Source organism: Paroedura picta, chromosome 5, assembly GCF_049243985.1.
Source record: "Paroedura picta isolate Pp20150507F chromosome 5, Ppicta_v3.0, whole genome shotgun sequence".
In the NCBI taxonomy this organism is placed as follows: Eukaryota; Metazoa; Chordata; class Lepidosauria; order Squamata; family Gekkonidae; genus Paroedura; species Paroedura picta.
In genome coordinates this window covers 73,184,171-73,196,758 of record NC_135373.1, presented here as the reverse complement: position 1 = coordinate 73,196,758, position 12,588 = coordinate 73,184,171, and the positions used below count along the sequence as shown (strand labels likewise).

At 46.0% G+C, this 12,588-nt stretch overlaps 1 protein-coding gene across 5 annotated transcripts in view; it reads right to left on the bottom strand.

Moving 5' to 3' along the window:
• The window catches only part of DOCK4 (dedicator of cytokinesis 4), a 320,430-nt gene that overhangs the window by 29,121 nt on the left and 278,721 nt on the right, over nt 1–12,588 (bottom strand). For all 5 annotated transcript variants that reach the window (XM_077338508.1, XM_077338509.1, XM_077338510.1 and 2 more), the window contains 4 exons: nt 10,567–10,733; nt 4,723–4,809; nt 2,274–2,450; nt 357–440 (listed from right to left, as the gene is read on the bottom strand). In XM_077338508.1, the coding sequence (XP_077194623.1) occupies nt 357–440; nt 2,274–2,450; nt 4,723–4,809; nt 10,567–10,733 (515 nt within the window). The remainder of the gene's footprint in view (nt 1–356; nt 441–2,273; nt 2,451–4,722; nt 4,810–10,566; nt 10,734–12,588) is intronic.

The window sequence follows — 12,588 nt, the reverse complement described above, 5'->3', positions numbered from 1 at the left end:
AGGACCGGCGGGAACAGACACATCACGCTGCCCAATCTGGAGTATCTGCAGCACCCCAGTTACTGCGATGCAGGGTTCGCCTTGATGCAGATTGCAAAGGTGACTTGTGAGCACTCGGGTCCTCACCGGAAATTCCTTTTCTCCCAGGCAAAGGCTTTGGAGGGAGGTGGCGGTTGCGATGATGGTGGAAAGAGCAGCATCACCAGTAAAATGCTGGGTGAAAGTGAGGGGGGAGGGGGCGCCCAGGCTGAGGGGGGTATTTTACTTACAGTGGGCTTAAATTCTAGTGTTTCAATTTTATGCTCATTTTTCCTGGACACATGCACACAACAGATAGCAAATGGCTGCTTCTTTACCTGCTCAAGCATCAATTCTCTCAGACAGGTGATCTTCTCAGCATCTTCTGGGTGGTTCAGTATGTACTCCTTTACAAAGAAGGCCTGAACAGAATGCAATCACAACACAAGGTCATCCATGTTAGGTTGAAGTAGACTGTTCTTACAAGAGTGTTAAGCAAAAATCCTTTTCCTTTGACAGCAGCAAGCCAAATCCTTATGCCACATTTGTGCCCAGAAGAGCCCTATAGTTAACACTTAGTTCATTTCAATGTTGAGAGAGCCAGGAGAATCAACAGAGTTGCTCTCCCTCTGTCCATCTCCCTGCGTAAATCCTCTACCAGAGCAACCAAGGCTGTTTCAGTCCCACGATCAGGCCTAAATCCAGAGTGGAAGGAGTCTAGACAATCACTTTATCCAGGAAGTCTTGTCCAGCCACCAACCATTCAATCATCTTGCTCAAGAACAGAACATTTGAGATGGTCCATAATTACTAAGATCTCTAAGGCTTAATTAGCAGTGGATACACCTATTCCCTGAGGTGACCACCCCGTCTCTTAAGAAAAGATTAACTACTTTTCAAACTGGAATATTTACATAAACAGGAAGGGCAGGGTAGTACAAGCACATGGCAGGTCTCAAACTGCCCACACTCACTGACTGAATAGACTGAAAGGTATCCCACACAACTGGAGAAGTCGGTATCCAGACGTGATCCAACTCTATCAGTGCTACCGTTGAATTCAAGTTGGAACAAATGTGAGAGATTTTATATGGAAAGTGCTGAGCCATCTTCCTTGCCTTCTCATTGTCCATAGTGTCGCAGTAAGCCAAAGGGCTATATGGGCTGCATCACCTGAGAAGATGGTACCTGGGAGCAATTCTGTCCTCTGCCTAGGTCATGTCCTCATTCCAGAGGGCAACCAGGGCATAACAAAAAAGGAAGAGTGTCAAGACATAAGTGTTATTACTAAACTAAGTGCTTATCTTGCAATGTATGGCTGTGAAAGTTGGACCATAAGGAAGGCTGAGCGTCAAAGAATTGAGGATTTTGAACTCTGGTGCTGGAGAAGACTTGCGAGTCCCTTGGACCACAAGGCAAACAAACCGGTCAGTCCTAGAGGAGATCAGCCCGGATGGCTCCTTAGAAAGCCAGATCCTGAAGATGAAACTCAAATACTTTGGCCACCTCATGAGAAGGGAAGACTCCCTGGAGAAGAGCCTAATGCTGGGAGCGATCAAGGGCAAAAGAAGAAGGGGACGACAGAGAATGAGGTGGCTGGATGGAGTCACTGAAGCAGTAGGTGCAAACTTAAATGGACTTTGAGGAATGGTAGAGGACAGGAAGGCCTGGAGGATCATTGTCCATGGGGTCGCGATGGGTTGGATATGACTTCGCACCTAACAACAACAAAGTGCTTAGCTGTCTCATCACTAACATATTTCCAAATACAGCTACCAGTAAGGAAAAGTAAAAACAATTTTCCCCACTCATATGCTTGCTACCAGTTTTTGCTTAGGCTTCCCGTCCAGTTCACTGTGTCCTCCTCCAGCTGACTGCCCACCTATCCCTCATTGCCTTTCTGGAAGAAATCAAAATGCTGGCCAAATGTTAGCAGTTTGGCTTTTGCAATGTATTTGCATGAGCAGACACTGCAATTTTTTTAAAACTCCAAATTAGGTGGTGTTTTTCATAGAAACATCCCCCTAAGATTTTCCTGCAAAACTGGCATTTCTCCTGGCTTTACAAAAAATGTAACTTGTCTCTGTGTCTAGAAGTAGTGCATGGATTTGGCTGTCTGCACAGGGGCTAATCCATGGCTATTAGATACAGTGATTAGTGCTGTGTATTATAATAATACTTTTATGCAGATGAGAAATACAGCTTAAGGAAAGAAAGTATCCTAAATACAAAAACTATATACTTGAATAATTTACCTCTTGGTACCTGGAAACTCCACCATTAACTGCTGCATCAATGACTCCATTTAGACACATTGTGAGTGGGTTGATATTCTGCATCTGTCGAGCCTGGCACTGGCTGATCAGAGTTCTCAGCTGCTGGTTTTTGTTTTCCAGCACTTCAATAGCATTCTCCAGAGGACTCATTTCTACCTGAAGGCCAGGAAGAAATAGAGCATCCACAAACTCCTCATTTGTTAGACATTTAACACCTAATTTTCAACTGCTATAGACCTCAGACTACCATCTCTGAGACCAAGAGATTATATTTCCACAGCAAAGTTAACCATCATAAAACCATAAACTACAGTTCTGAAGTAGAGCTGCATCTTGGCTTGTGTTTCTTGCAAGCAATCTTGTAATTACATAAGAGCTCCACTAGGGTTGTGCACTTCAGCCGCCAAAACACCAAAATGATGGCTGCTTTGGCAGTCAAAGCGCACATCCCTAAAGGTCCACCCTCAGGCCACAGAGTCACGCTGTGGAGTGGTACCCCACATAACCTATTTTTATAAAGGGATCCAGAGGGGAAACAGGAAATTACAGGCCAGTCAACTTAATGTCTGTTCCAGGCTAATTAATAGAAACTGTAATCAGATATAGAATTGTTAGGCATATAGAAAGCTATAGCCTGCTGCGAAAAACAAGCATGGGAAGTCAGCAAAGGGAAGTCCTGCCTCACCAACCTTTTGGAGTTTGTTGAGAAAGTGAACAAGCATGTAGACAATGGTGACCCACTAGACATTATACACCTGGACATCCAAAAGGCTTCTTACAAGGTACCTCACAAAGAATCCTGAGTAAACTTAACAGTCAAAATCAATGGACAGTTGTCACCATGGAAATAAGTAAGCAGTGAGGTCCCACAAGGATACATATTAGGGCTGGTACTATTTCATTTATTCATCTATGATCTAGAACTGAGTACTGTAGTGGACAAATTTGCAGATGATACATAATTATTCAGAATGGTGAAAGCCAAGGCTGACTGTGAAGAGCTCCAACGGAACCTCCACAATTGAGTGAGTGGGCAGCAATGTGACAAATGAAGTTCAGTGTTGGTAATTATAAGGTGACACTCTTTGGTACAAAAAAAAAATCCAGCTTCTAGTATCAGGGTTTGAACTTGCTATAATTGAGAAAGAAAAAGATCTTGGGGTTGACATGGATAACCCAATGAAAATATCAATCCAGTGTGCTGCAGTGGTGAAAAAGGCAAATTCTATGTTAGAGATTATTAAGAAGGGGATTGAGAATAAAGTAGTTGATATTGTAGTGTCCCATATAGATTTATGGTACAGCCTCATTTGGAATACTGTGTACAAGTTCTGGTGACTGTATCTTCGAAAGGACATCAAAGAGCTGGGGAAAGTACACAGAAGGGCAACCAAAGCAGTTAGGGAATGGAGCACCTTCCCTATGGGCAAAAGCTGAAGAGTCTTGGATTTTTCAGTTCAGAAAAGAGATGAATAAGGGAGGAGATGGTAGATGTTTAAAAAATTATGCATGGCGTGGACAGAGTTGACAGAAATAAATTTTCCCCAAAGTACTAGAACTCGAGGGCATCCAGTGTTCAGGACCGACAAAAGAAAATAGCCATTGTGGAGAACTGCGGGGAACTTCCAAATTCAGGGGCACTAACCATCTAAATCCCAGAGCCAGGAGGAAACATCAGGGGAAGGCTTTGGCCTCTGTCCTGTTGTTAGCCATTCAAAGGAACTTAGCCACTGTGTGAGACAGGACACTGGATGAGATGGGCGATCTGATCCAGCAAGGCTCTTATATTATTATTTTTGCTCCTATGGTAGCTGGCTTTCACTACTAGCAGACAAACATCAATTCTGTCTGGAACTCCTTATTGGAAAGTTGCAATAAAAATAAAGATCCACAGATTTTTAGTATATTTTCACACTATGTAAGTTCTGCCTCCTACACGGTTTGCATGCATGTTTACAGGATACTTCCATGGTGATCAGCACTTCTTTTGAGTTAAGTTTTGCTCCATGACTAGGAGCACAGGATGTAGCTCTAGTTCCTGATTGTTGACATTGTGTTATATTGTATGCAGTACATACCACAGACTACAGTGTTTAATATAATGCAGGTCTTAAAGTGCAGTACAGTATGTGATCAATCATTATAAATGAAAGTCAGCACTCTGAAAATAGCACTTCTCCACTGGAACATGACAGAGCATGACCATTTTGCCCAAGTTTGTTTCACAGGATAAAATATCCCCAGTCATACCCAGGAAATGACAGAGAAAGCATGGCTGCAGCCACTTTTTATCCTTTCCAGCGCTAAAATCAGGTCTATACCTGGTGAAACAAAATTTGGCCAGAAAGTTAAATTCAGCATCCATCCAACATGTAAGATTTTTTAAAATTAAAAGACTTCCCTTCCACCCCTCCCAATTGGTACTCACTACTTCACGCTTTTCTACTTCAAACCATCGAGAAATGCCAGGCAGACTCTGCACTAAGATCAATGTGGTTCTTTCCACCCACAAACTCTGCAAAACAAAACACAAAGTACTTATGATATTCTTTACTTTGCTGATACAGGACAAAGATGGCATACCGTTCTACCCTTTTTATTTAGTCTGATTCCATTCCATGGCTATTAGAGGAGAGAATGTATGACAGAAATAAAATTATATCCTAAATTTCTCTATAGGCTTAAGTTTATGACCAGAGAATGAAATATTGAACTCACCTGAAGGTTTCTTCTCTGCAGTGGGGCGAAGTCATCCAGAGTGGTTAGATCACGCCTCTTCTTGCTTAGGTAAGGCAATTATAATGCAAAGTTCTTGCAGCCACTGAGCTGGTGACCAGAGCCTGATCTTCCAGTTGTTCTCAAGCCCTGCTGCATTCTCATATAATGTCAGGCTGTTATATGTTTGTTTATTTAATGCATCTACGTGTGTGCACACTATCTCTTGGGCAGGATGTGGATGACTTCGTCCCACTGGAAAGAAGAAAGAAGTCCAATGTTTCGTTCTCCTACAGTGGGGCTGAAGTCATCCGGAGTGGTTAGCAGTACCCAAGCTGTGCCCGGGGAGGGAAACTACATGTCACATTCACTCTAGAGTTATTTATTGCAAGACACGACAGTCAAAGTCAGCCTCCAGATGGACCAACTGGTCTCTGTGGTAGTGTCTCAAGAAGGTAGAGGAAAAGACCATGTAGCCATATGGCAGATCTCCATCACAATTGCACTGATGGAAAAGGTCATGGATGACGCTGCAGGACAAGTGGAGTATGCCGTGACCTTCCCTGAAGCAATTTTGCCCTGGACTTCATAGGTCTTGATAATGTATTGTTTGACTCAATAGGCAATGGTAGCCAAAGAAACTTTCCAATAACTGTTTGTTCTGCCATGCAAGATGAACAATGTTTCCGAGCCTGCCATTCTGCATAAGCAGATGTGCAGGGCCCATCACACATCCAGTATATACAGGTCCCTCTCCCCTTGTATCCACGGTTTGGGATAAAAAGCAGGGAGGACAACCAATTCTTCACGGTAAAAGCGTGAAGAGACCTTTAAAATAAAACTAGGATCCGTCCACAATCTGACTGCATCCTGTCTGAAGTAGCAGAGTTCTTTCCTGGATGAGAAGGCAGCCATTACAGAGATCCACCTGGCTGAGGTGGTGACCATGAGAAAGGCCACCTTCCACGACAAGTACTTGAATTTGGACTGACGGATGGGTTCAAAAGAAGGCTTGGTTAAGGCGCAAAGAACTATAGGTAATTGCCATGTTGGGAACCTATGCTGGATTGGCAGATCCGGCTGTTTGACCTCTTTGAGAAACATCTGACATATGCTTTCGTCATCAGGGAATTGGAATGGTCAATGTCTAAGATGGCATTCAGATCTACTATCTGTCTTCTTAGGGTGTTAGCCCTCAGGCCTCCCATCATAGTCTATGATGTCCTTGTAGGACAGGCGAGTTGTTATCAGGCCATTGTTGGAGGCCCATGTTAGGAAGGTGCACCAAGAAAGCATCGCTCAACTTTTGGGCTGTCAGCTGTGGCCACAATAAGTCTGGGTATAGAAATGGCCCTTGAAGTAGAAGGCCCTTCCCGGATAGCAATGGCCACGGGTCTGACAGTGACAGTGGAATCTGGCCTGAGAACCATGGTCATCAAGGCCGTTGGCATGCCATGATAATCACAATAGCTTTTTGCCATCAGATCCTGTGTAACAGTTTGCAGAAACATGTACAGAAGTCCTTGAGGCCATGGGCAACTGAGGTCATCCACCCCCTTCGCTGCTGGCTGGCAATAGCTTGTCAGGAACCTCAATGCCTGTGCATTCTGAGGTGTCACCAGGAGGTCCATCACTGGGGTGCCGAACCTGGCCACAGTCTTGTGAAAAACCTCCTGATTCAAATTCCACTTTCCTGAGTTGAGATTTTGTCTGCTGAGTCAATCCATTTGCTCGTTGTCGAGGCTTGACTGGTGGGGTTCTGTTCTGCCCTTCTCATGAGCAGGGGCATCTCGAGTTACAGTGTGTGGGTACTCGTGCCACCCTGTCTGTTGATGTGCAGCTTTGCAGTCATGTTATCCATGTGCACCAGTACATGTGCGTCAAAGGGCTGGACAGAAGTGTAGAATTGCCAGCTTGACTGACCAAAGTTCCGGCCAGTTTATGCTGTGCCCTGGTCTGGTTGGCACCACTTGCCCTGCACTGTGAGCTCCTCACAATGAGCACCCCAGCCCCTCTGGCTTGCATCCATAGCGACCATGATGTGCTTCAGAAGACTGAATCATATGCCCTTTGTCAGATTTTCTGGAAGGGTCTGGCACAGGATCTCTTTGTGGATTGATGTAGACAGTATCAGTTTCTTGTTTCTTCATCTTGCGATGTCCTGCTGGAATGGTAGAAGCATCCACTGCAGCGGTCTCACATGAAAGCAAACCACATACACCATGTAGATGTTGGATATCATCAGCCCGTGAAGCACCACTAGGTGCAAAAGGTTGACTGCCCTGCTGACCATAATCTCCATAACCAGCTCTATCACCTTACTCTGAATTGGCAAAAATTCAGAGACTTCATCATGCTGTCGGTCCAGATGACAATGGCCAGAGTGAAGTTGGATAGGGCTGCAGAAGCTTTGATCACCATTGAAGGAGTCTCATAGTTCTAAAGAGTATATTCTTTTTTCTTGTCTACTGCAACTTTCAGAGGGTTGTCTCCATCTTTAGTGAGTACGGCTCCTGAATGGAGGGTGATTGCCAGAGCATCAACAAGTGGAACTTTTAGATCCTCCATTTCCTCCTCTGTGAGAATATACAATCTCTTGGCAAGGGAAGCCAGAGTCCCCAATGCCTGGATAGGCCAGTTGGATTTTGGGATATTGTCTGAGCTAACTTGGAATGGATGGACCATGTGGGCAGGAACAGGCTGCATGAAACCCCTGGTATCTAGATTAGCTGAAGCCTTTGACTGAGGTTTTTCTTGGACCTCCAAGGTAGAAATGACCCTTGGCAGTAGGTGTTGCAGGTATTCTGCCTGGAAGAGCCTTGTGGACATGTTTGGGGTAACAATGGGCTTATCTCCCGAGGGCTTCCCTTCCTCCTTTTATGAAAGAGCATCAGATAGGGTAGCTGCAGAATGAATTTACCTCACTGGGGGAGCATGTTCTGTGTCTATGCCAGGGACGGCTGACCCATGCACTCCTGTTTGGCTGGACCCCCCCCCCCCCAGAATTTGTATGAGACAAGTGTTCTCCTGCTCAGAAAAATTAGTGGCATAGCATTCTGAATCCATCAATTCCTGTTCCTTGTGGCCCCCAAGGGTGCGCCCGACTGACTCCCTAGCCCTCCTGAGCCAAATGTTTCTCCATTCAAGGAAGCCCAGGAACAATTGTTCGTTGTCCCATTGTTTTTTTTTTCTTGGTGGCCAGAAGACATGTGGTGCACCTGAGCTTGCCCCCCCCCACCAAGAGGAAGGGCCCATGGCAGACTTTGGCGGAAGGTAGAAGTCACCCCCCCCCCGTTGGCACTAAGCTCAGAGCCAGAATTGTTCAAGTAGGGGGAAGAAGCCACCATGTTTGGGGATCACATGGTGGCTCCATTTTGGAAGTCTGGGAACCCCTTAATCATGGTGACCGTTGCCATGTATAGGGGACTTGTTCCCGGAGCTCCAGGATGCTCCTATCACCTTCAAGAGATCAGAGATCCGGGGAGCTAGTCCTTGACCACAGCTCCGGAGCATATAGCTCACCTGCAGGGTTTGCCAGCCCTGCGTGCTTCCTGCACCGTTTCTCAGGCAGTCCTGCAGCTGCTTAGTGCGGCCCCTGGGCGGCATGTGCTCTGGAGCTCCCGTGTGCTTAGAGCTGTGGAATCTTGTTTCTGCTTTGTTGTAGGCTTCCCTTTTGCACAGCTTGATTTTTCTCCTTCATGAGGGCCCTTTTGTTCTTTACTCCTGCTTTCCATCCTGCCAGTGGTGGGGAATCTGCTGCCGTCAGCCATGCCTCCAATGTGCGTCCATTGGAGGAGTGGAGGCCTGGAGCTCCTCAGGGTCTTGGGCAGCCACCTCTGACCCTTCCCGCTGTTCTTTTCCTCCAGTGTGGTCGGTCTTGGCTCCAGCTGCTTGTGGGAAAGTGAGAGCCATGGGAAAAAAACTCTAGCAGTTTTCCCGGACTGCAGTTGCAAGGAAGTTGCTTGTAGCTGAAAAATATCCTCTTTTCACAGCTTTTTTTTTTTGGTAAATCCAATGGATTCTATTGATCAGGAGCAGAGCTCTGGATCTCCTACCTAGGCAGTAGGGCAATCTACAACTGGAAGGTCAGGCTCTGGTCACCAGCTAGGTGGTTGCAAGAAATTTGCATTACAATTGCCTATCTAGGCAAGCAGAGGCATGACCTAAACACTCTAGATTATCGATCCCCAACCTGTGGGCTGTGGACCACATGTGGTGCTTTGACTAATTGGAGGTGGGCCCCGAAGGACGCCTTCTCCCCCCCCGGCCCTTTACTTCATCCCCCCCCAGCCCTTTACAACACACTTCATTGTTGTGGCGTGTCTGTATCTTATTTTGAAGGGATGTTTAAACATTACCATAGCGATCAGAGAGCGCTAGGGCAGTGGTTGAGAGTAGAGGAGTAAACTACCCCCCCCCCACCGGGCCTCAGTAAAAGGCGTTGAGTGGTCCCCGGTGTTGAGTGGTCCCTGGTGATAAAAAGGTTGGGGACCACTGCTCTAGATGACTTTGGCCCCACTGTAGGAGAAAAAAACAGGCATAAGTGCTCTCAAGTTGTGTCAGACTGGGAAGCAACATGGCATGGACATTCAATAAAAAAACAAATATAAAACAGGGGTCTTGCTTCCCTTACTAGAAAACGCCACATCAGACTCTGAGTGGAACACAGATTGTAGAATTATATCCCACGTCTTCCTGCTACAGACTTCTGTACTTGCAGAAATAGAACTCCTGAGGATCAGTGGGCTCTTAAACAGCACAGGGTGCAATGTTGGCATCAGCACTAGGAAGGTGGAATCAGCATGAGCTGAACAGCTCCTTAAATGAGCAGAAGAAGCCAGCCATTCATTTCCTTGGCAATGTGTTTCAGAATTTTTTTTTAAAGGCAGCGTTATTTCATTTGCATTGTTTTCACTTAACATCAGTAGCCGATACAAAATAGAAAGCTGAGGGAGAGATATTATGTGCTGAACATTCAAGGAATTTTGGTACAGTTGTCAGACCCCACACTGGAAGTGAGAGCCCCTGTCTCCACTGGTTGATAAGCTGGATAATAGGGGGACAACAGAAGAAGAAGAAAGGCCCAGGCCTAGTCATCAGCATCACACAGGAAGTTACATCATCACACCAGCAATATCCACTGATGTTCTGGTATTTGGGCAAAAATTCTATACTAGAAGTCTATTTTACCACAGAGGTTTTGCCCAAGTACTAGAGCATCACAGTGACATCGCTTTCTGTGTGATGCTGGAAACAAGGCCTGAACTTTTTTATTTATCCAGGTAAATTTCCCTAGATTTGAGACTTGTGTTCCTTGAAAAGCATTGCTCATTCCAAACAGCAAACTGTTTTGAAACTGGTGAGACTTGCAAAAGCCAACTGAGATATGGCGTAAGGGTTTGCTTTTCAAAAATGAGGGTGGGGTGCCATGCCCAAACTTGACATAATTTGAAGACTCCATGAAGAATGCACTTTTCTATATTTCAGTCAACATCTTCATATAAATAATTTATTTAAATAAAAGTTCTGTTGGTTTGAAATGAGACAGTAACCATACCTTGAATTCATTATCTTTATCTTTCATTCCTTTATGGAATGGTCTATCATATCGGAATCGCCAGATATGATTTACTTTATAAAAACTTTTGATGTTATCTGGAATGCCTTCTCTCTGTAGCACCTCCTGATTTTCTGGAATTGGTGTCACAGCATAGATTTGAAGATCTATATATAGCAAATTAAGGACCAAGCTAGGTTACAATTAGTAAAACTGATGGTTGGGAGAGAAATACCATTGCACTAGTACTCATCAAAGTAGTTTGCTTCAGAACAGGCTTGGGTAAAAAAAAAAACAATAAACTTATTTTCAAAATAAACACAATTGTTTTTAAAGTCAAGCCCAATGCATAGCTAGGGTCCCATTTCACTTCCAATACTTGCATCTTCTCTTTCCAAAGCACATTTGGTAACACTAAGGAGGACTCAAATTAGAGCCTCAGGACATTCATTGAGCCCTAGTCTCTGGGATTCACCAGGAATCATGGCAAATCAAATTCCCATAGATTCTGAAGAGCCTAATATGAACATTAGAAACCACAGGAATTATATGTACTAGGGTTCTCAGAGGATTACACAAGCATGACATAAGCATCACAGCATTTGCTGTTCTTTTAATGGAATCCTTCCTATGAGATGCCACCATTTCAAGTATGGTAACAGGGACACTATGGTGTAGTGGTTTCAAATGCTGGTCTAGGCCTAGAGAGAACAGAGTTCAAATTTATTTATTATATTTATATACCGCCCTCCCTGAAGGCTCAGGGCGGTTTACAGGGAACAGGAAAGAAGATACAGATAACATATGGTAACAGCAGGTGAGCCTCCGGGGAGGGCGGTATATAAATATCTGTACACCGCCCGTGGCGCCGCGGGCGCCACGGACTAAATAAAACAGTAAGGGGTTCTGGGGCGGGATGTGTCCGGGATGAGGAAGGGTCCGGATTGGACCCTTCCTCATGACAGACAACCGGAGGGACCAAACGGCAGGCGCGAAGCGCCTGCCGATTGGTCCCTCCGATTCCCAGCCCCAGCAACTGCGAGCCGCGCTCAGCGCGGCTCGCAGTTGCTCCCGGCCTGACGTGGTGAGAGGCGCGAAGCGTCTCTCACCGCGTCAGGCCGGCCCCAAGGAAGCCCCCGCCGCAAACACAACACAAGACTCCAGCCGCCGAGAAGCTGCAGAAAAAAAAAAAACACCCCCGGAGGAGCCTTTCGCCGCTAGCGCGACGAGAGGCAGCAGAAAAAAAAACCCCTCTAGGAGCTCCAAGCCGCCGCGCCGACGAGAGGCAGCAGAAAAAAAAACCCCTGTAGGAGCTCCAAGCCGCCGCGCCGACGAGAGGCAGCAGAAAAAAAAAAAACACCCCCGGAGGAGCCTTTCGCTAGCGCGACGAGAGGCAGCAGAAAAAAAAACCCCTGTAGGAGCTCCAAGCCGCCGCGCCGACGAGAGCTAGCAGAAAAAAAAAACCCTGCAGGAGCCTTTCACAGCTCCAAGCAGCAGAAAAAAAAACCCTGTAGGAGCCTTTCGCAGATCCAAGCAGCAGAAAAAAAAACCCTGAAGGAGCCTTTCCCAGCTCCAAGCAGCAGGAAAAAAAACCCCTGTAGGAGCTCCAAGCCGGCACGCCCACGAGAGCTAGCAGAAAAAAAAAACCCTGCAGGAGCCTTTCACAGATCCAAGCAGCAGAACAAAAAACCCTGTAGGAGCCTTTCGCAGATCCAAGCAGCAGAAAACAAAACCCTGAAGGAGCCTTTCCCAGCTCCAAGCAGCAGCTCCCTGTAGGAGCTCCAAGCCGGCACGCCCACGAGAGCTAGCAGAAAAAAAAAACCCTGCAGGAGCCTTTCACAGATCCAAGCAGCAGAAAAAAAACCCCGGAAGGAGCCTTTCGCAGATCCAAGCAGCAGAAAACAAAACCCTGCAGGAGCCTTTCCCAGCTCCAAGCAGCAGAAAACAAAAAAACCCTGTCGGAGCCTTTCACAGCTCCACGCAGCAGAAAAAAAAACACCTCCTGGTGTCCCCTGGGTCCTA